Here is a 24,705-nt window from a genome sequence, read left to right as displayed (position 1 = left end):
TTACAATTCCTATTATTAGCAGGGTCCTACCGAGTCTGGTTCTCCTTTACAGTTGTGAGCAGCCAGAAAAAACGATGTTATGATGGATATTTTGTTAACTTTTGTAAGTGTTTTGATTAATGATGTATTGGGTGAGCAGTATAAAACTAATTTTTGATTCTGTAAGAACTGAGACTTTCTCATGTGGTAGTGGCATATCCGGCAGTAACCCCTGGACCATGTTGTTCAGCCTGTTTTGGTACCGAGCAGCATGCATGTGTGTCTGCATTTTCTGTGGATGCTTTAACAGTAAACAGTGCAGAACAGGTTGACATTTAAGTCCTTTAGGTATTATATGGAGTTATTTAAAATTAGCCAGTTTGGTCTTTCTCTGGATAGATGGTCCTTCACAATGATTTTATGTTTCTAGGAAAAAATTTTTTACTTGTGAAAATTTACTATTAAAGGATCTTTATAATTTTTATCTCATTAAATTAAATGAATTTGTGTGTTAGGATTCTTCATCAAAGTAAAGAATGAAAAATGTTGCTCTTTTATTATTTCAGGAAATATCTAAAATTGTATTTTAATTTAATTTAAGGAAATTTGCCAGATCCTGGTAAGGCTCAGGATTTCATGAAGAAATTCACACAAGTGTTAGAAGATGATGAGAAAATAAGAAAACAGTTAGAAGTGCTTGTCAGTCCAACATGCTCCTGCAAACAGGCTGAAGGTTGTGTGGTAAGGAGAGAAATTTAAAAGAGTTAATGTTTGGTGATAAGTCACTTCAGTCGTGTCTGACTCTGTGCAGCCCTATATACTGTAGCCTGCCAGGCTCCTCTGTAATGTTTGGAGAAGCCCGTAAATCCTTTTTTGTCCCCTTTTGTAAAATAATTTATGTTCATTATGTAAAATTTAGGAAATATCACAAAAATAATAATATATTAAACTGTAATTACTCTATAGACACAGTTGTTAATATTATGGTGCATGTTCTTTTAAAATAAGATTATATTATACAGAGCTTTGTATATTTTACTTTTTCATTAGTCTTTTACTGTATTATCTTTAGTAGCAACATAGCACACCATTGAATATATGTGCCATAATTTATTGAATGGTCCCCACTTGTGTTACACATTTACATTTTTCCCCAGTTTTTGATTAATGTAAAATATAAATAATCTTTATAGCTTAATAATTTTACACAGTTTTGTTTTCTTTTCTTTAGGATAAATTTGCTACTGGCCACTATCACTGTTGGAAACACAAAACTCAAACAAAAACATTATTATTTTGATAGGATTTGTAAAAATTGGTTGCTAATCACATGACCACTTTTTCTCCTTGGATATATTAGTCATTCTTATTTCTTTTGTAAATTGTGTGTTTTTAATCTTTGCCTACTTTTCTAGACTATCTGTCTTTATCTCATTGGCTTGTTAGTATGTCATGGCATTGTGTGTTAATTAGGCTGCAGGTAGTTTTCCAGTAGTTGTAGTTTAGCCCTTTTCATTTTGTTTATGATGCCCTTTACGTATGATAGTTTTGTTATCTCACTAAGTTTGTCAGCAGTCTCCTCAAGGTTTTGCCTTTGGAGTCTTGCTTATGAAATCCCATTGTACTGCAGGTCAATGAAAATATTTACTTATGTCATTATTATTTAATCTGTTTCCTGTGTATCTTCCTAAATTCTTTTATAAAAGATGATTCTTGGCTCTACTACCCCAGATTGACTAAATGAGAATCTTCACAGTGAGGCCCAGGAATCTGTAGTTTTAATAAGCTCCCCTGGTAATTTTGCTTGTTGAAGTTTGATATCCCGTGACCGTTGGTTTTATTCTTTTGTGTTTGTTTTCATCCTTTTGGAATATCTTTGGTGTAAGATATGAGATAGGGATCTAACTCTGCTTTTATTTTTAAAAATGTCTATTGAGCTTTTCCAGTATATTCAGTATTACAATATATTGAGTAATTCTTTTCCTGTTTACTTCAAGTGTTACCTTTTTCCTATACTAAATTCTTAATTTAGTCTTTTTGTATTGATTTGTTTATTCCAGCACCAATACTATGCCAATAGTACTGGTACTGTGTGATTTTAATTATTGTAGTTTCTTAACATTTTAATGTAATGAATTATTTAAACATACTTTTGTAATATTTTAAACATCTCCATTACAGCGTGAAATAACTAAGAAGTTGGGCAACCCCAAACAGCCTACAAATCCTTTTCTGGAAATGATCAAATTTCTCTTGGAGAGGATAGCACCTGTGCACATAGATACTGAGTCTATCAGGTATTTAATGAAAATATTGAATTTTCATTATCATTAATTTGATCATGCTTTTAGTAGTCATTATTGAGTATCTGCTATATGTAAGGCACTAATTATATATATATATATATATATATGTATATACATAATGGCTATATACTTATCTGTATATATCTGTATGTATTTAGTATTTCATGTTATTTCTTTTAATTTTATATACTCTTTTTGGATGAAAATTTGTCAATGCAAGCCTAATTTTTATCTGTTAACAGTATACTGGTTAGTTAGCTTGCATAGGTTAACTGATAGAAACAAGTTGCAGTTCTACCTTCTGGAAAAGAAAATAAAGTGATTATGTTATAAAACAACATATGATGCATTTCCACGGGTATCTGAGAACTAAAAATGTTATTTTTAAGACAGCTTTCATTTAATGTTTCAGGTTTGATATCACCTGACTTTGGCATCTTGGAAAATACTTCCTTTTTATGTCTGTACTTGGTTTTGTAAAATGTGGGAAGAGCTCTTCTCCTACTTATTTATTTATGGCCATGCCATACAGCATGATACCAGGGATTGAACTGCTTGCATTGGAGTGCAGAGCCATTCAACCAGTAGATTGCCAGTGAAGCTCCCCCCCACCTTTGTTTGTTTGTTTGTTTGAAGCTTTTCCTGAAGTGTTTCAACCAGTTGAAAAAAGGAATACTTATAAAATATGGAGAGCATATTCGTTTGTTAGTGACTGGTAGTACTTTTCAGAGGTATATTAGAATCTAAAATACTACTAATGGTACACTCTGTCCTAAGTAAAGCCCTTTTGGGGGTTTTTTGGAGGGAGGGCATAGGTATAGCTTTTGGCTTGTAACCCTCTGTAGTGGAGGAGGACACTACGTTGGATGCCTGTTTTTTATTTTGGACTCCTCTTGCCTTGTCTTTCATTTGAGGAAAGTGTTCTTCAGTTTCAAAAATAAAAGGAAGCAAAACAAAAACCGGAATCCTTTATATTATTACAAGGAAAAATCTGAATCAGACTGAAATTCATTAAATAAGCCGATGCCTTCTATATTTAAAACAATGCTAGTTAGGTATTGGCAAAGCATACTTTATACTTTTAATTAATCTTCTGTCTAGTAGTGGAATAAGAGTTTTAATCAAGAGATTATATTATAGTTGCATAAAATTGTTGATGCAGATAGTGTTCAAAGGATTAAAAGACTTTCTCTGAGAGGGTAGTATTTGACCTGAGAGGAAGACTGGGTAAGATTTTATTTCTACAGAAATGGGAGGAGAATTCTAGGTGTTGAGTTTTATATAAGCCAAGCTAACTGGATAGAAAGGATTAAGGATATTTATATATAAGAAAATGATTGCCATCAAAATTTAAGTTACTCTATGGAGAAATTTAAGTGTTTTGAGGTGATCCTCAAAAAGCATTTGGGGTCAGATTGTGGAAAGCCTTTAGGATCTGACTTTAGAGCTTTTACTTTGTTCTTTGGTCTGTTGAGAAGCAGGAATGATTGATGGGGGACAGGAGGAGGGAAATAGAAGAGAGAGCCTGCTAAGGTGTTGTTATAATTTTCTTTGGATGACGGTAGTGGAATAGAAAGGAAAGAACATATTTGAGGAAGGTTTTAAAAGAACAACCTTAGAAACAGGTCCTCTTACTGGAAATGGGGAATAAAATGGAGGAGGAGTCAGAAGTTTATGGGGTCAAATCCAGATGATGAAGAGAATAGTAGTACCTTGGAAAGAATGAAGGGAGCTGGTGAGAAAGGATATGCTTCTTGTTTGGGCATGACAGACAATTTTTTAAAATCAAATTACAGAAAGATAAAACCAGGTCATTGCAGTATTTTTGTAAGTTAAGATACTTGTTTCCAGAAATAATGAATTTTATGAACAAAAAGACTGAGGACCAAAGCATGTCTTTGTAGGTTGGTAATACATAAGATATGTTCAGTCATAACTAATAATAATAGGTAATAGCCATTAGTGCTTATAATGTGCAGTCTTTGTTTTATGTGTTTTAACTCATTTACCTCTCTATAAGGCAAAAAATGTTTATTCCCAGTTTACAGGTAAGGAACAGTGAGCTACACTGATGTTAGAGTAACTTTCCCACTGCTGGGAAGTAGCTAATGGCATTTAAACAGAGGAAGTCTGGCTCCAGTGCCCTCTTGGTTTAACCGTCACACTGCAGAAAGGTTCCACTCTCTTCCCCACCAGTAGTCATGGAGTGTCCAATTCACCTAACTTTTCCTAATAGTGGCTGTTACCCTTTTCAGTCTTTGCCATTTTATAGGTGAATGATGTTGTTTAGTTGCTAAGTCATTTCCAACTCTTTGTGACCCTGTGGACTGCAGCAGGCCAGACTTCCCTGTCCTTCACCATCTCCTGGAGCTTGCTCAAACTCATGTCCATTGAGTTGGTGATGCCATTTAACTCTCTCGTCCTCTGCCACTCCCTTCTCCTCCTGCCCTCAGTCTTTACCAGCATCAGAATCTTTCCCAGTGAGTCAGCTCTTTGCATCAGATTGCCAAAGTATTGAAGCTTCAGCTTCAGCATTAGTCTTTCCAATGCATATTCAGGGTTGATTTCTTTTAGGATTTACTGGTTTGATCTTCTTGCAGTCCAAGGGACTCTGAAGAGTCTTCTCCAACACCACAATTCGAAAGCATCAGTTCTTCGGCGCTCAGCCTTCTTTATGGTTCAGCTCTTGCATCTGTACATGACTACTAAAAAAACCACCGTAGCTTTGACTATACAGACCTTTGTTGGCAAAGTGATGTCTCTGCTTTTTAAAACACTGTTTAGGTTTGTCATAACTTTCCTTCCAAGGAGCAAGTGTCTTAATTTTATGGCTGCAGTGAATGATGGCACTGTTTAAAGTTGAATGTTTTTTTCCCCATATGTTTCTTGGCTGATTGCTTTTCTTCTTCTTTTTCTGTAAGTGACTTAGAGGAATTGTCTTTTTTTATTGATTATATGAATGCTTTATAAAATAAGGCTATTAACACAGTTTGATTGCCTTTTAAATTTGTGCTTGACATTAATAAATACTAAATTATATGATCTATCATTTGTTTCCTTTATTATTTCTTTCTGGTATCATATTAGGTAGCTATATTTTTTACATTTAGGTTTTAATTGTTCTGGAATCCATTTCATTGTAAGGTGGACATAAGAGATCCATCCTTTTTTAAAAGCCTAGTAGCTGGTTATATCAAACCATTTATTGAAAAATTGGTTCCTTCCTATTTGATTTGAGACATTCCCTTATTGTAGGATAAATTCTTAATAATATTTAGGGTCTTACTGGATTTTTTTCCTTTGTTTCTTTGTATTTTAAGGCTTTTAGGATAAAATTTTAAATTTCGTTTAGAAAGTTCTTTCATCCCTCCTCCCTTAATATTTACTAGCTGTTCTCAAACATCACTTAATGTTTCCAGATGAGTTATAGAATGCATGTGTAAAATTTTATCCCACACCAAGTTGTGTTCCTGTAAGATATTTTTAGATGTAGTGGCAAATGCTATTTGTGTAATACAGTTTCCATCTTAGGAAAATACTTGTCTTGATTGTTTCAAATCTCTTTGCTCCCTTTATATAATTTTAGGAGTTATATACAGATTTTGTGCATTTAAAACTTTTTATTCCTAGTTATTTTATACATTTTGACTTGTCATTGTAAATAGATTTCTTCCACCCCTCGCCCCTGTATTTTTAAGGTGACTTTGGCTAATACAGAATAGTTCTGTCGATTTTTAGTGTTGGTGGTGTAACCTCACTGAACTTCTAGTATTTTGTAATAGTTTTTCAGTTCCTTCTCTTTGATTTTCCAGGTTGATGCTTTTTATCACTGGCTCTTATTCTGTGGTTTTTAGCTCAGTTGTACATGACTTAGCAACTAAACAACAGCAGTACCACCTCTACAGGAATGCCTTTCCTCACTCCCCTCGCTAACCAACCTCACTTCTTGTCCTGGCCTTCTCTCCAGTCCTTATTGTTTCTTCATTACCTTTTTTAATGTGTTTATTTACTTATTTTTGGCCTTTGGCCTCCCCTCACTAGACTGAGAGCTTCCTGCTCTTAGTCATGGAAGAAGGAAATGAATTTCATTTTGGATATATGGCATTTTTCATTCCTTTGGTACATTTAGGTACTGGAACTGATGAAAATTTGGGAAGAGAATTCAGGTTGAAGATTTTTATTTGGAGTAGTTGGAGCTATGAGAAACAGTTAAGCAGGGAAAATGGGCAGAACAGGACAGAAAACATCCTCAGTGATTTTTAACTGTTAAGGGAATAATAAATTTAAGAGGATATTGCAAGGAAGACAGATGTATTTGACTCATATCTTGACCTTAGATTTGAGTACATAATATTTTTGTAGAAACATAAATCTAAGCGTTTTAAAAAATATTGAATAATTGAATTTTCTTGTATTTTGATACATATTAGGTCTCTGACTTGATGTTTGTTACTTGTTTTTTGTAATAAAACATACCTATCAAAGTGAATGAGTATTTTGGATAATTGACAGTGCATTTCAAATGATTATTTTAAAATCACATAAGCTTGTTTTTAGAAGAAAATAAAATATTGTATTTCCGTTGTGATCTGTTCTGAGTATTCTAGTGAGGATTTATTATATGTTTGTTGTATGACATTTTTACATCTGTCAGAAGCAGTCCTTTCTGGCTTTCATAACAGTGCCGCACACAGTAATATTTGCTAGGTTGTTTGAAAGTGCTTTTATGTTACCATTTATCCTTTATTAAAGTATATGTTGTTCTACATATTGGAGCCATAATGAACGTTAGATAATTAATTGGAAAACATTTCTTATCATTCACATGTTTGGACCTAAACGTCACACAGCAAATACAAGAATAAAAATGCAGCATTAATAAACAGCAAGTCAGATAACATTTTGACCTCATTTGAATGGACATGGGGAAATATCATTTTGAAAAGAAGCATCTCAAAATATTTATTACAGCTTTTTGTTTTGCCATAATGGTTGGGAAACAGCTGTATCAAATTTGTGTGTGGTTTAGTTGTGGTCTGTACAGAAAATACTCAGGATTATTTTTCTTAAACATTGCTAATAAAAAATGAGTTGAAAAAAACAGAAAAAAATTTTTTTTGTTATACTTTAGTGCTCTTATAAAGCAAGTGAACAAATCAATAGATGGAACAGCAGATGATGAAGATGAGGGTGTTCCAACTGATCAAGCCATCAGGGCAGGTCTTGAACTGCTTAAGGTAAATATGCTTACATTGAAATTTAGGCACTTAGGTGCTTAATGAGATAACTGTTACATATATAGTTTGTATTTTTTAGTCTTGAGATTTGCTTTTCTAGGTTAATAGAATCTAAAGTAAAATTTTCTTAATCACTTTTAGGTAATCACTTTTACTCAATTTTAGGTAAAATTGCGAATTTATTCTAACATGTAAGCTAAATATTAATATTTTTATGTTTAAATTATATAATACAGCCTAGTATTAATTATATTAAGGATTATAATTTGAAGGTTTCATTAGTGTGCAAAGAACTTGCTAACCCTACCACAGAAAGCACCAAAATTTTAAAGTCCATTTTATGTGTTGTTTTGTTAGCTAAAATATACCATTGTCTTTTACTTATTACAGAAATATCAGTTAATTGTTGATAACTTAGAGCATATAAAATCATAAAGAAGAAAACATTGAGAAGCCTATCATTCATAAATAGTTCTTTTGTTTCCTTTTAATCTATAGAAAAATATACTCTTTGGTACAGTTGAAATGAGACTAAATATACAATTTTATATCTTGACTTTTCCCGTAGTAAATTATAAGCATTTTCTCAATGTGTTTTAAGACGGTGTTTTTAAGAGTGTCATAAAGCAGGTCTGATTTTTTTTTTTTTTTACTGTCATTTATTAGATGTTTGCTCTAAGTTAATTGCTTTTGCTTCCTCATGTGTAATGGAGGTAGAAATAATGCTTATCGCAAAGGGATTAAACTAAGTCATGTACTTAATGTCTTGGCAGACATTTGTTTTGAAAGTGTGATTGTAATGGAGGGTCTAATTTGATTTCCTTCAAATCGCTATACCCAGTTTTACTAGGTCTGTTTATTAAAAATTTCATCCATTTTCAGTTATTTTCTGTTGTCTTTATAATCTATTATACTTTACATTAAATTCTTAGATGTGGTAAGGTCTATTTATTGCTTTATTTTTTCTTTAGTCCTGTGTTAGGGTGATTATTGTAACCTTACAATTTCTTTTACTGTTTAATGTTTTACCCTCTCCCCCTAGATTCAGTTTAGTCCAGTTCAGTTCAGTCGCTAAGTCATGTCCGACTCTTTGCGACCCTGTGAATCTCAGGACGCCAGGCCTCCCTGTCCATCACCAACTCCCAGAGCCTACCCAAACTCAGGTCCATCGAGTCAGTGATGCCATCCAGCCGTCTCACCCTCTCTTGTCCCCTTCCCCTCCTGCCCCCAGTCCTTCTCAGTATCAGGGTCTTTTCCAATGAGTCAACTCTTTGCATGAAGTGGCCAGAGTATTGCAGTTTCAGCTTCAGCATCAGTCCTTCCAGTGAACACCCAGGACTGATCTCCTTTAGGATGGACTGGTTGGATCTTCGCTAGATTACTTTTTCCCAAAAATGTTATCTTCTTCTAATGACCTTTATTTAGAATAATAGAGGTATTTTGTTAAATTCTCTTCTCATTTTCCTTTTCTCCTACCTTCAGTTTCTTCCACCCCTCCTCCCCAAACCTTAACCAAATCCAGATTATTTTGAGAATTATGTTAGCGTGTTGTTCAATTTTGAAGATAACTGTTTCTTCAGATTGTACAGTCTTCCTACACAAGAATGTTTCTGTTATATATTTGAGTCTTAAATTTTACTTACAGTGCTCTCATTTATTTTTAGCATAATTATTTGTGTTTTTAGTTTGATTTGTAGCATTTCTAGTGTGTAACATTTTGGATTTATAAAGATGAAAAGGATTTATAGATCATTTTTATGATCATTTTTTAGGTACTCTCATTTACACATCCTATTTCATTTCATTCTGCTGAAACATTTGAGTCTCTCCTGGCTTGTCTGAAAATGGATGATGAAAAAGTAGCAGAAGCTGCACTCCAAATTTTCAAAAACACAGGAGGCAAAATTGAAGAGGATTTCCCACACATCAGATCGTGAGTTGAGTTTTTTTCTGATAAATATTCTAGAAAATAAAAAATAACTTGCTGTTTCTTGATTTACATAATAGTTGGAGTCAATTTTAAGTTTTGAGGAAATAATGTCTGGGTTTTATCTTAAGTCTAAACTATTTAGAGTCTTTATTTCCTGGGAGAAGGCATTGATTGGTATTTTAGAAGATTCATGAAAATGTAAGATGACCATGGCATTTCCTTCTGAAGCATCAATTTTGCTTGAAGATTTTAATGAAAACAGTTTTATAGCAAAAGAGTTCCTTGGCATATTATGGCATAGGATAAACAATTAATGCGAATTTAAGGTCCAATGAGAAACTCCAAAGGAATTTCAGCAGGATTGTCCATAGTACTCTACATTCTCCTGTTATATGAGTATTGAATTGAAAATTTACAGAAGTATTGTTTTACTTGACACAGGGACGCAGAGAAGCATGCAGTAATCATCCTAACAGCAGTATATTTTCTGTGTGTGTTTGCGTGTACTAGTATTTCCAAAAATTGGAAATTACGCTGTTATCCTGGAGATCTCTAATAGTGGTTGATTATGGTTCAAGATTCTATAATAGCTCAGAAAGAATACATCTTCATTCCTTATGAATCCTTCCTTGCTTCTGTGTGTTCATCTCTCCATCCTGTTCCTGGAGAGCGTAGCTGATAGTTGGTCCTGATATTGCCATAGTCACTGGTGACTGGTTTCACCTCTAGCTGATTGCTTCTGGTCTAGTTAGTATTGGTTGGGGTGCTGTGTTTCTCCACGTTGAAGTTGACTGTGGCTCTTTTCTTCAGAGAGAGACTGTGACAAAGCTAGCATTTTAGAGACTCAGGTGTAGGTTTTGTTATCCCTTTCTATTCACATGAGCTTAATCAGCTCTAGAAACTATTGATATATAGGAAAAGAGCATTATTTAAATGATAATTGAAACATACCAGAATACTGTAACAATATACTTTTGGCAAGGGCGAGAAACTTTATTTTTTAGGACTGGCTTCTTAATTTTTAAGAGAGCCCGGAGAACAGGAATTTTCCTTGTAATGGAGCTGTGACTTTGTGGTCCAGATCAGAGATCAGAGTTTGGAGATACATGTATACACACACACTAAGCGTATAAACTATGTGCAACTCTACACAGGTACTGTACTAAATGTCCAGTTATTTTATTATCTCATTTAAACTTTATAACAATTCAGTAAAGTGTAGGAATTACTTTACTGAATCTAATCTTCAAAGTGGGAAATCTGATGTTTACTTGAGGCAAATCGTTCTAGGTCATGTAGCTAGCAAATAGCCGAGGGAATATTTGAATATCGGCCTGTTTGGATTGCCTATGGTAACATATCAATTATGGCATAGTTTTCTTAATTAGAGCATTGATTGAGTTTTAGTTAGATTTATTCAGCAGATTTTTTTGTTTTCATTCTAGACTGTCTTTTCTAATGCCCTTTATATTTTAAAGAAACATTGTTCAGTATATTTATAGGAAAACTACCAGAGCAAAGTTGAAAGGTGGACATTTTAGAACACGAAGTGAAAGTCGCTCAGTCATGTCTGATACTTTGTGACCCAAAGGACTATACAGTCCATGAATGCCTCCAGGCCAGAATACTAGAGTGGGTATCTTCTCAGGGGATCTTCCCAACCCAAGTCCCTCGCATTATAGGCAACTTCTTTACCAGCTGAGCTGTTAATAGTGGAGTGGGTAGCCTATCCCTTCTCCAGCAGATCTTCCTGACCTAGGAATCGAACCAGGGTCTCCTGTATTGCTAGCGAATCCTTTACCAACTGAGCTATCACACCAAAGGGAATTTTAAAACATTCTCAGCTTTACTATGAAATTGAAGTCCTTGAAATTACTTGATATATATACACGCTGAGTATATGTCAGGTGTCTCTCATGAGGAGAATTAGCTCAACTGATAATGAATACCTGCTGGGTGCACACAGTTTTCAGTGAGGTTACTCTTGTTATATGTCTTCTAGAAGATAAAATATATATGTGGATTTTATTTTTTACATCATTAAATTGGGTGAGTTGATGTTAAGGAAAACTGATAAGAGTTAAATGAATGTTTATTAAATTATCTTCCATTGAATTCACCAAAATTATTTAAAAGGAAAATGTGTCTTAAGTAGAAGCTACCACAAACTGGAGAGAATTGGTGCTAGATAAGCCATTTAGACTGAATTGAGTGTGAGAACATTGACAATTGATTAATATATCCCTGAATCAGGTATATAAGGGAATGTATAATAAGTGTTCTTTCATTTGCTAATCTAGAGGGAGAAGTTGAGGTATGGGCAGGCTTTGAAAGAAATGTTGTTCAGTCACTCAGTCCTATCCAGCTCTTTGAAACCTCATGGGCTGCAGCACGCCAGGTCTCCCTGTCTCTCACTTCAGTTCAGTCACTCAATCGTGTCCGACTCTTTGTGACCCATGGACTGCAGCATCCCAGACTTCCCGGTCCATCACCAATTCCCAGAGTTTACCCAAACTCATCTCCATTGAGTCAGTGATGCCATTCAGCCATCTCATCCTCTGTTGTCCCCTTCTCCTCCTGCCTTCAGTCTTTTCCAACATCAGGGTCTTTTCAAATGAGTCAGCTCTTCCCCATCAGGTGGCCAAAGGATTGGAGTTTCAGCTTCAACCTGTCTTTTCAATGAACACCCAGGACTGATCTCCTTTGGGATGGACTGGTTGGATCTCCTTGTAGTCCAAAGGACTCTCAAGAGTCTTCTCCAACACCACAGTTCAAAAGCATCAATTCTTTGGCTCTCAGCTTTCTTGATAGTCCAACTTTCATGTCCATACATGACTACTGGAAAAACCATAGCTTTGACTAGATGGACCTTTGTTGACAAAGTAATGTCTCTGCTTTTTAATATGCTGTCTAGGTTGGTCATAGCTGTTCTTCCAAGGAGCAAGCATCTTTTAATTTCATGGCCGTAATCACCATCTGCAGTGATTTTGGAGCCCCCCCAAAAAATAAGGTCTGCCACTGTTTCCACTGTTTCCCCATCTATTTGCCATGAAGTGATGGGACTGGATGCCATGATCTTAGTTTTCCAAAATGTTGAGCTTTAAGCGCCTTTTTCACTCTCCTCTTTCACTTTCATCAAGAGGCTCTTTAGTTCTTCATTTTCTGCCATAAGGGTGGTGTCCTCTGCATATCTGAGGTTATTGAATTTCTCCCGGCAGTCTTGATTCTAGCTTGTGCTTCGTCCAGCCCAGCGTTTTTCATGATGTGCTCTGCATGTAAGTTAAATAAGCAGGGTGACAATATACAGCCTTGATGTACTCTTTTTCCTATTTGTAACTGGTCTGTTGTTCCATGTCCAGTTCTAACTGTTGCTTCCTCTCCTGCATATAGATTTCTCAAGAAGCAGGTCAAGTGGTCTGGTATTCCCATGTCTTTCAGAAGTTTCCACAGTTTGTTGTGATCCACATTGGCATAGTTAATAAAGCAGAAATAAATGTTTTTTTTGGAACTCTCTTGCATTTTCGATGATCCAGCCAATGTTGGCAATTTGATCTCTGGTTCCTCTGCCTTTTCTAAAACCAGCTTGAACATCTGGAAGTCCACAGTTTATGTATTGAAGCCTGGCTTGATGATTTTTGAGCATTACTTTACTAGTGTGTGAGATGAGTGCAATTGTGTGCTAGTTTGAGCATTCTTTAGCATTGCCTTTCTTTGGGATTGGAATGAAAACTGACCTTTTCCATTCCTGGGGCCACTGCTGAGTTTTCCAAATTTGCTGGCATACTGAGTGCAGTACTTTTTCAGCATCATCTTTTAGGATTTGAAATAGCTCAACTGGAATTCCATCACCTCCACTAGCTTTGTTCGTAGTGATGCTTCCTAAGGCCCACTTGACTTCACATTCCAGGATGTCTGGCTCTAGGTGAGTGATCACACCGTTGTGATTATGTGGGTTGTGAAGATCTTTTTTGTAAAGTTCTTCTGTGTTTTCTTGCCACCTCTTCTTAATATCTTCTGCTTCTGTTAGGCTCATACCATTTCTGTCCTTTATTGAGCCCATCTTTGCATGAAATGTTCCCTTGGCATCTCTAATTTTCTTGAAGAGATCTCTAGTCTTTCCCATTCCATTGTTTTCCTCTATTTCTTTGCACTGATCACTGAGGAAGGCTTTCTTACCTCTCCTTGCTATTCTTTGGAACTCTGCATGCAGATGGGTTTATCTTCCCGTTTCTCCTTTGCTTTTGGTTTCTTTTCTTTTCATATCTATTTGTAAGGCTTCCTCAGACAGCCAATTTGCTTTTTTGCATTTATTTTTCTTGGGTATGGTCTTGATCCCTGTCTCCTGTGCATTATCACAAACCTCCATCCGTAGTTCATCAGGTACTCTGTCTATCAGATCTAGTCCCTTAAATCTATTTCTCACTTCCACTGTATAATCATAAGGGATTTGATTTCAGTCATACCTGAATGGTCTAGTGGTTTTCCCTACTTTCTTCAATTAAAGTCTGAATTTGGCAATAAGGAGTTCATGTTCTGAGCCACAGTCAGCTCCCGGTCTTGCTTTTGCTGACTGCATAGACCTTCTTCATCTTTGGCTGCGAAGAGTATAATTATGATTTTGGTGTTGACCATCTGGTGATGTCCATGTGTAGAGTCTCTCTTGTGTTGTTGGAAGAGGGTGTTTTCTATGACCTGTCCCTCACCACCTCCCAAAGTTTGCCCAACTTCATGTCCATCATATTGATGATGCAATCGGTGAACCTTATTTTTCTGTAGCAGAGCTAAAGGAAAGACTTTGTGGTCGTACCTTTTTTCTCTGGGTTTAATAGGCGTATAGCTTTTCGATGAGGTAAGGCTTAGAGTTGTGAATCAAATGTCTTATTACCGACTTTACAGGAAAAGAAAAAAGTAAGTGCTGACCTACTAAACTAAAATGATGGTGGATTATGGGTTCCATTCTGTCTCAGTAAATTTCTCAGGAATCTGGCTCACCCGAAAATAGTTAGAGGTACCAACACTGAGGGTCCCCTATAGCATAGGATATGGTCATAGTCCAAGTGAAGCTGGTTCTCAATGGGAGGAGCTTAAGCAAACTTGGAGAGAAATTAAACAGAAATAAAGGACTCACTACCTTTATTCCCACCTACCTTCTCCATGCTACTTATCCATTTGATTAAGCAAGTGTAATTTCAGTTGGGAGTTCTGATGTTATTTTTTTGAAAGATGTGTCCAATGTTTAATCATCAGGGAGACACCATCTACATTTTTGTTTAAATGGCAGAGCCAAAAGGAATTTCTTTTATTTAAAGATTAATTAATAGGATACAGATAGACAAACAACAGATCCTTTGAGGATATTTTAGTGTTCAAAAGATAGATGATTAACACTAGGAGGAATGAAATTTTTGTTGGATAAAAGAATTTTAGACTTATGTTCTAAGCTGCCAAGAAAATTAAGCAGCAAATGACATCTGGGAAAAAAGGAACAAAAATAATATACCACAAAAAGAGAAATAACAGAACTAAGGATAAAGAGGAGCAGAAACATATTTCTGTTATAGAATGAAATTTATTATAAACAGCAAGGAGCAGAGTAAGCAGTATTGAAAATGTAATCAGGAAGGTTTCTGTTGAACTTAAGGAAATTGCATAGAACATGGGTATAGTGGGCAAAGAAAGAAATGCAGATAAAGAGAATTGCAGATGATGGAAAGTCATGATTGGTTTCTGTGGAGAAGACAACAGTATAATGGAAAGTGGAAAATTTTTTAAAAATAATTGTAATGAATAATAATAATGAATGAAAATGTGAATCTGGAAGTGAAGAGGACTCATGTTTTAGAAAGGTATTGATAGCTTACTATGAATGGTGTTGGATTTGTGATCTCCAAAGAAGATTTAGCTTCAGTACCAGGGACCAGGCTTGATCACTCAAGAGCTTTTGTGCAGCATAGTTTTATTAAAGTGAAAAAGGACAGAGAAAGCTTCTGACATATTCATCAGAAGGGGGACAGAGAGTGCCTCCCCCAATAATCTTATTAAGGCCTCATACACTTTTTCCCAGAACCACTCCCACATCATATATCTTAAATTAGCAAGATTAGAACTAACAATAGAAAGGTCTTAAGAGACCTGCTCCCATAACATACACATCTCAAGGTAACAAGTCAGAAGGTTGCTGTTAAGAAGGACAAACATATCCTCAGGCAAGATACATTGTTATATTGACTAAGACAAAAGTGAAAGAAAGTGAAGTCAGTTCAACTCTTTGAGACCCTGTGGACTGTTGCCTACCAGACTCCTCCCTCCATGGGATTCTCCAGGCAAGAATACTGGAGTGGGTTGTCATTTCCTTCTCCAGGGGATCTTCTTGACCCAGGGATGGAACCTGGGTCTCCCACATTGCGGGCAGACACTTTAACCTCTGAGCCAAAGTTTCTCCTTTTCGTCTCCTTGAAATCCCCAGACCCATTTCTCCTTCTCGAGGGCTCTGGACCTCTTCCTCAGTGGCCCTGGACTCCTTATCAACCTACCTAAGGATTAGCTCTCTCAATATCCTAATGGGATTTACTGAATTTTCAGAGATTATGGAAGTGATTTCATAAACATCAAGGGGAAAAAAAAAAGGTAAATCATGTACAACAGAACAGTAACGGGGCTGACGTTTCTTTTCAACCACGTAAGATTTTCACAGTTAATGATTCAACAGTTGCGAAGTTTTGATCAGAAAATAAATGTAACTAAAGTTTTTCCTAATTAGCTAAGTTGTGCTAAGGGCAAATGAAGGATTTTCTTTGAAATTCAAGGATTTAGAAAATGTGTTATCCCCTTTTTATTGTGAGGTCACTCTTTCTACCAAGTCATGTGCCTTTCCCCCTTTGCATTCACTTATGCTTATGCCCTTAAATCAAACTTTTTGTTTTCTTATTTGCATATCTGATTCTCTTTTCTCACCATTTAAATTTCAGTATTCAAGTTTTAGGTGTGGCTATATCTATGTTTTAGATATTTGAAAATCTGAATATTTACAGGGTGATGTAAATAAATAAAATTGGCTCAGGAAGAAGGAAGGGGGAAAAATCCTAATAGGCTATAATTATAAAAGAATTTCAGAAAATTACCCTCTAATAATAATAAGGGCCAATGAGTGTTATGTTAAAGTGCGTATTTCAAATATATCTATATCTCTGTGTGTGTGTGTATATATATATATATATATATCTCTAAAAACCATGCAGAAATTCTAAGTCTTTTTAATTGTTCCAGACATGAGGGGGAAAGGAAAACATTTAGATATAAAGCCAAGATAACTAGTCGGAATGCTAAAACTTGATAAAAGATATCCCTCCAAAAGAAAACTGAGACAAATTTTACTGATACTGATGAAAATTGTATGCAAAAAGAGAATTTACTATAGTAAAGCAAGAATACACTATGGCCAAATGTTGGTTAATTCCAGGAATATAAAAAGGGTTACTACTAAAAGAAAACCTGATATTCTTGTTATAATTCATTATATAAATGAGTAAAAGGGAGAGGCCACACAATAGATCTTTTTGACAGATGCTGAAAGGGCTTCCAGTAAAAAGGAAAATCAGTTTACTTACAGTTAAACCCAATAAAACAGGATTTTAATGCGTTCATACTTCTCAAACCAATGAAAGTGAAAGTGAAGTCGCTCAGTCTTGTCTGACTCTTGGGAAGTTATGGACAGTAGCCTACCAGGCTCTTCTGTCCATGGAATTTTCCAGGCAAGAGTACTGGAGTGGGTTGCCATTTCCTTCTCCAAATATCTCACACCAGTATCTACCACCATATGGTAAAACACAAGCATTCCCAGTAAAATAAGGAGCAGGATGAGAAAATACACTAACTCTGCCATGATTTAACATTGTTTTGAAAGCATTAGCCAATATAATTACATAAGAAAATAAAATTAAAAGGTACAGTTGTTGGAAAAGAGGAAGCAAAGTTACCTTATTTCTAAGAGAAAAATCCAAGAGAATCAACTGCAGAACTACTAAAAACAAGATGGCCATAATGAGTATCTAGAAATCCACAGCTCTCTTTATATCCCACTAATAATCATTTAGAAAATATTATAGGAGTAAAAAAATCAGAAGATTTAAAAGCCAAGTGTATGAGAAATTTACAACTCTGTACTGTCTCTATAGTAGTGAGGAGTATAATATTTAACAAAGAAATTAGTCAGAAAAACTTAAATCACTGAATAAGAAACTGGCAAGCAGTTTTAAAAAGAAAAATTAATGTAGACTACTTACTTGATTTTACATATATTCTGGATGAGCCAGAGATTCTTTATTTCTTTATTTAATAATCTAAGATTTTATTTAAAAACTTTTTAATCTATGATGATTTTATATATATATATATAAAATGAATTAGTAAAAGTATTAACAACCAGTAGTTTTTTTTCTTTTTAACTTATATTATTGAAGGATAATTGCTTTACAGAATTTTGTTGTTTTCTGTGAAACCTCAACATGAATCGCCATAGGTATACATATGTCCCCTCCCTTTTGAACCTCCCTCCCATCTCCCTCCCCATCCCAGCCCTCTAGGTTGATACAGAGCCCCTGTTTGAGTTTCCTGAGCCATACAGCAAATTCCCGTTGGCTATCTATTTTACATATGGTAATGTGAGTTTCCATGTTACTCTTTACATACATCTCTCCCTCTCCTGCCCTCTCCGCATGTCCGTAAGTCTATTCTCTATGTCTGTTTCTACATTGCTGCCTTGTAAATAAATTCTTCAGTACCATTTTTCTAGATTCTGTACATATGTGTTAGAATACAATATTTATCTTTCTCTCTGTCTCACTTCACTCTGTGTAATAGGCTGTAGGTTCATCCACCTCATCAGAACTGACTCAGTTGCGTTTCTTTTTATGGCTGAATAATATTCCATTGTGTATATGTACCACAGCTTCTTTGTCCACTCATCTGTCGGTGGGCATCTAGGTTGCTTCCGTGTTCCAGCTATTATTGTAACTAGTGCTGAATGAACAATGGGATATATGTGTCTTCTGCAGTTTTCATTTCCTCAGGCTAATATGCCTAGCAGTGGGATTGCTGGGTAATATGATGGTTTTATTTCTAGTTTTTTAAGCAATCTCCATACCATCTTCCACAGTGACTGTATCAATTTACATTCCCACCAACAGTGCAAGAGTTTTCCCTTTTCTCCACACCCTATCCAGAATTTATTTATTTATTTATTTTTTTGATGATGGCCATTCTGACTGGTGTGAGGTGATATATCATTGTGGTTTTTATTTGCATTTCTCTAATAATGAGTGATGTTGAGCATCTTTTCATGTGTGTGTTAACCATCTGTCTGTCTTCTTTGGAGAAATGTCTGTTTAGGTCTTAGTGGGAACACTTTTTGATTGGGTTGTTTGTTTTTCTGACATAGAGTTATATGAGCTGCTTGTATATTTTGGAAATTAATCCTTTGTCAGTTGTTTCATTTGCTATTATTTTCTCCCATTCTGAGGCTCATCTTTTCACTCTGCTTATAGTTTCCTTTGCCGTGCAAAAGCTTTTAAATTTAATCAGGTCCCACTTGTTTACTTTTGTTTTTATTTCCTTTACTCTAGGAGGTGGGTCTTAGAGGATCTTGCTTTGATTTATGTCATCGAGTGTTCTGCCTATGTTTTCCCTCTAACAGTTTTATAGTTTCCTGTCTTACATTTAGGTCTTTCATCCATTTTGAGTTTATCTTTGTTTATGGTGTTAGGAAGTGTTCTAACTTAATTCTTTTACCTGTAGCTGTCCAGTTTCCCCAGCACCATTTATTGAAAAGACTGTCTTTGCCCCATTATATATTCTTGCCTCCTTTGTCAAAAATAAGGTACCCATAGGTGCATGGGTTTATTTCTGGGCTTTCTGTCTTGTTCTGTTGGTCTATATTTCTGTTTTTGTGCCAGTACCATACTGTCTTGATGACTGTAGCTTTGTAGTATAATCTGAAGTCAGGAAAGTTGATTCCTTCAGCTCCATTCTTCTTTCTCAAGACTTCTTTGACTGTTTGGGTCTTTTGTGTTTCCACATGAATTGTGAAATTTTTCGTTCCAGTTCTGTGATAACTGCCATTGGTAATTTGATAGTGATCACATTGAATCTGTAGATTGCATTTGGTAGTATAGTCATTTTCACAATATTGATTCTTCCTACTTAGTAGCATGGGGTATCTCTCCATCTGTTTATGTCATCTTTGATTTCTTTCACTAGTGTCTTATAATTTTCTGTGTACAGTTCTTTTGTCCCCTTAGGTAGTTTATTCCTAGATATTTAATTCTTTTTGTTGCAGTGGTGAATGGGATTGATTCCTTAATTTCTCTTTCTGATTTTTCATTGTTAGTAATGTAGAAATGCAAGTGATTTCTGTGTATTAATTTTGTATCCTGCCACTTTGTTAAATTCACTGATTAGCTCTAGTAATTTTCTAATATTGTCTTTAGGGTTTTCTTTGTATGGTATTAGGTCATCTGCAAACAGTGAGAGCTTTACTTCTTTTCCAATGTGGATTCCTTTTATTTCTTTTTCTTCTCTGATTGCTGTAGCAAGGACTTCCAGAACTATGTTGAATAATAGTGGTGAAAGTGGAAACGGACACCCTTGTCTTGTTCCTGATGTTAGGGGGAATGCTTTCAGTTTTTCACCATTGAGAATAATGTTTGCTGTATGCTTATCATATATGGCCTTTACTATGTTGAGGTAGGTTCCTATGCCCATTTTTTTTGAAGAGTTTTAACCATAAATGGGTGCTGAATTTTGTCAAAGGCTTTTTCTGCATCTATTGAGATTATCATATGGTTTTTATCTTTTAATTTGTTAATATGGTGTATCACATTGATTGATTTGCATATATTGAAGAATCTTTGCATTCCTGGCATAAACCCAACTTGATCATGGTGTATGAGCTTTTTGATGTGTTGCTGAATTCTGTTTGCTAAAATTTTGTTGAAGATTTTTGCAGGTAAGTTCATCAGTGATATTGGCCTGTAGATTTTTTTGTGTGTGTTGTCTTTGTCTGATTTTGGTATCAGGGTGATGGTGGCCTTGTAGAATGAGTTTGAAAGTGTTCCTTCCTCTAAATTTTTTGAAAGAGGTATAGAAGGCAAGGTATTAGCTCTTCTCTAAATATTTCATAGAATTCTCCTGTGAAGCCATCTGGTTCTGGACTTCTGATTTTGGGGAGATTTTTGATCACAGCTTCAATTTCAGTGCTTGTGATTGGGTTGTTCATAATTTTGATTTTTTCCTGGTTCAGTATTGGAAGATTGAAGTTTTCTAAGAATCTATTTCTTTCAGTTTATACATTTTAGTGCCATATAGTTGTTCATAATAGTCTCTTATCATCCTTTGTATTTCTGCATCGTTTCTTGTAACCGCTCATTTTTCATTTCTAATTTTGTTGATTTGATTCTTCTCTTTTTTTCTTGAGGCTGGTGAAAGGTTTGTCAATTTTGTTTATCTTCTCAAAAACCAACTTTTAGTATTATAATCTGTAGTATTGTTTCTTTCATTTCTTTTTCATTTATTTCTGTTCTGATCTTTATGATTTCTTTCCTTCTACTAATTTTGGGTTTTTTTTTTTTTTTTTTTTTGTTTGTTCTTTTTTTCTGAGTTGTTTTAGGTGTAAAGTTAGGTTGTGTATTGGATGTTTTTCTTGTTTCTTGAGGTAGAATTACATCGCTATAAACTTCCCTCTTAGAATTGCTTTTGCAGCATCCCATAGGTTTTGTATTGTCGTGTTTTCATTGTTGTTTGTTTCTAGAAATTTCTTCATTTCCCTTTTGATTTCTTCAGTAACCTGTTGGTTATTTAGAAACATGTTGTTTAATCTCCATGTGTTTATGTTTCTTACATTTTTTTCCCTTGTAATTGATACCTAGTCTCATAGTGTTGTGATTGGAGAAGATGCTTGATACGATTTCAGTTTTCTTAAATTTACTGAGTTTTGATTTGTGACCCAAGATGTGGTCTGTCCTGGAGAATGTTCCATGTGCACTTGAGAAGAAGGTGTATTCTTCTGCATTTGAATGAAATGTCCTGAAGATATCAATGACATCTATCTCATATAATGTATCATTTAAGACTTGTGTTTCCTTATTAGTTCATTTAAGACTTGTGTTTCCTTATTAGCTTTCTGTCTTGATGATCTGTCCATTGGTGTGAGTGGGGTGTTAAAGTCTCCAGCTATTATTGTGATACTGTCGATTTCTCCTTTTATGTCTGTTAGTGTTTGTCTTACGTATTGAGGTGCTCCTATTCCAATTGTTATGTCTTCCTCTTGGCTTGATCCCTTGATCATTATGTAGTGTCCTTCCTTATCTCTTGTAAAATTCTTTATTTTAAGGTCTATTTTGTCTGATATGAGGATTGCTACTCCAGCTTTCTTTTGCTTCCCGTTTTCATGGAGTATATTTTTCCATCCTCTAACTTTCAGTCTGTGTGTGTCTTGAGGTCTAAAGTGGGTTTGTTGTAGACAGCATATATATGGGTTGTATTTTTATATCCATTCAGCCAGTCTGTGTCTTTTGGTTGGAGTGTTTAATCCATTTACATTTAAAGTAATTATTGATACATATGTTCTTATTGCCATTTTCTTAATTGTTAGGGGTTGGTTTTGTAGATCTTTTTTCTTCTCTTGTATTTCTTGACTATATAAGTCCCTTTAACATTTGTTGTAAAACTGGTTTGGTGGTACTGAAGAACTTTTGGTGGTTTTGAAGAGCTTTCTACTATTATGTCCAACCCATTTTTCTGTGATACTATTGATATTTTCATTTTCTGTTTGTAGGTGTTTACACTTTGGGGATATTTACCATTTCTCTGTAACAAGAAATACAAAATTTCCTTTCAATTGGTCACTTGTCTTTTTATCATATTTTACTGTTACCTTTTCTGTGACTGCTATTATTATAATGAATTATTTATCTCTAATTGTTTTTTAAACTGGAGCACTGAGTTGGGCAAGGAGAAGAATTCAGAAGTTACTTCCACAGTGAAATAAATGCATAATAGTTGAACTAAGAGATCCTGCCTTATTCAGGACTTTAAGTTATTATATAAGGAAGTGATATGATACATGAATGTTCTTCCAGGTAGCTAGATGACACTGCCACTGTGAGAACTGTGGTTAAGTTTTGCTTTACTAGAGTGATCTTATGTAGGCGCCGTATGTAAAATTGTAACACTGTCACAAACTTAGGCCTGTCCCCTATTGCTGTCCTGTTTTCCTTCTTTTCCCCCCCTTTATAGGAGTTACCACAATTTAACATAACAGATGTTTTGCTAACTTAATGTGTTATCATTTGCCTTATCTCTAATATGCTGGTAGAATGAAGACACCAATTTGGGACTTTAAATAGTGCCTGGCATTATAGCAAGTACTCAATTTGTGTTGGTTAAATGATCAAATTTCCCCTCATGTGGATTGTTTGGGGATAGATTAAAAGATGAATTGGAAGAGGAAGAGACTTGAGAAAGAAGGAGCAATTTATGTCCCATTATGGTGGTCTTACGTCAAAAGCTTAGCTAAAGTGATAACAATGATAATAAAATAGAAAAGGCTAATGGAAATGACATTAAAAAGAAGAAATGGGTTACCATTCTTGTTTGTATTTATAACTAATAAATAAAAAGGAAATGTTATTTGTATTTGTATTATTTTTATATGGATGTTTATAAAGCAAAATTACAGATGATTGAAAATGAGTGAGTAGATGCTGTGACCTTTGTTTCTTACAAAACATTCCTTCAAAAATACAAGCATTAAAGTATCTAGTGGAAATCATAATGATTTTTCTGGTTTATTGTTTTTCTGTAATTTTTTTTTTTTTAGAGCTTTGCTTCCTGTTTTACATCACAAATCTAAAAAAGGACCCCCCCGTCAAGCCAAATACGCTATTCATTGTATCCATGCAATATTTTCTAGTAAAGAAACCCAGTTTGCACAGATATTTGAGGTAAAAAGAAAAGATTTTTTTGTTTCATGTTGTTCAAAAAATATGAATGAGTTTACGGAATGTTAATGTTTGGAGATGTATCATTTTGTAATTTTCCAAATTTGAATCAGTATAATCAATATTAATGATAGGTTAAAATTTGAAAATATCTGATGATTCAGCTTTTTAATGCGAGCTTATTCAGAAATCAAGCAGTTGTACAATAGTTTTGACGTTAGTTTATACATTTAGTATTAGGAAACTTTTTTCATTAGTAAATAATTACGTATAAAATCGTAGTTACTCATAATAGGTAATAGGTGAGTATTCTATCAGTGTATAGATTTTGGAAGTTAGATTTCTCTACATGAAATACTACTGAAGTGTGTGGGGTTTTATATATGAATACTAATTTATAATTAGGGTTAAATAAATTTGTACTTTAATGAATGACCTAATTTCATATTAGATTAAAATGTGCCTTTTCCTTTGCAGGGCATGTGATCCACACCCAAAGATCCTTGATAGTTGGTGCTCTCCAAAATACCCACGGCAATTTAGGTACATGGCAGATGGTTTTGGACAGGACCAAATATCGAGGACCTTTGTGTGTAGACCCAAATGTCTTATTGGGTATATTGGGACAGGACCAAATACCTACTGACTGTCTTTTCAGCATGTGTTTTATTTTTTCTCTACTTTGAATTACCAGTACCCTTTCTAAGTATGGGAATTTTACTCTAAGTTATTAGAATCAGGGTCTAGCTTTAGCCTTCTTACTGCAAATAGGAGCTAAACAGAAAATTTATAAAAATCTTGTAGTTATAGTCTAGGAGCCTTGAATGAAGTCAAAACAATTTGGAAGTTATGCTGAAACTAACCCACCATAAATACACAGACTTGCTGTCTATTTTAGAAGTATTTATGCTAATTTTGTCATATTTTCATGATTTATATTAAAGGCAGGGTAAAGGAGGAAGAAACGTTTTCTGTTGTCTATTAAACAGCATCTTTGCTATAGATACTCAATCATAATATAATTTAAAAGTTGAGGTGGAGGTATTTTGTATTTTTTTAAATTTTTTAATAAGAGGATGACTTCAGTGGACTCAATGTTGATTTCTAGAAAGCTTTTTTTTTCCCTTGAATAATCTTTTTGTTCTCTCCAATGATGATGAGAAGGAAAATGCTGATAATAGCTTGACTTTATTGGTTACTTTTAATTTTAATATCTGTAACTTCATCTTTACAAGAACCTACCTGGTAATCCTTCTCCT

At 34.7% G+C, this 24,705-nt stretch overlaps 1 protein-coding gene across 6 annotated transcripts in view; it reads left to right on the top strand.

The window, feature by feature from the left end:
- PDS5B (PDS5 cohesin associated factor B) overlaps positions 1-24,705 on the top strand; it is a 170,391-nt gene that overhangs the window by 94,784 nt on the left and 50,902 nt on the right. For all 6 annotated transcript variants that reach the window (XM_061133534.1, XM_061133533.1, XM_061133535.1 and 3 more), the window contains exons 16-20: positions 581-720; positions 2,161-2,276; positions 7,417-7,522; positions 9,295-9,455; positions 23,326-23,449. In XM_061133534.1, the coding sequence (XP_060989517.1) occupies positions 581-720; positions 2,161-2,276; positions 7,417-7,522; positions 9,295-9,455; positions 23,326-23,449 (647 nt within the window). The remainder of the gene's footprint in view (positions 1-580; positions 721-2,160; positions 2,277-7,416; positions 7,523-9,294; positions 9,456-23,325; positions 23,450-24,705) is intronic.

This window comes from Dama dama, chromosome 30 (assembly GCF_033118175.1).
Source record: "Dama dama isolate Ldn47 chromosome 30, ASM3311817v1, whole genome shotgun sequence".
In the NCBI taxonomy this organism is placed as follows: domain Eukaryota; kingdom Metazoa; phylum Chordata; class Mammalia; order Artiodactyla; family Cervidae; genus Dama; species Dama dama.
This window is presented reverse-complemented; position numbering and strand designations above follow the sequence as displayed.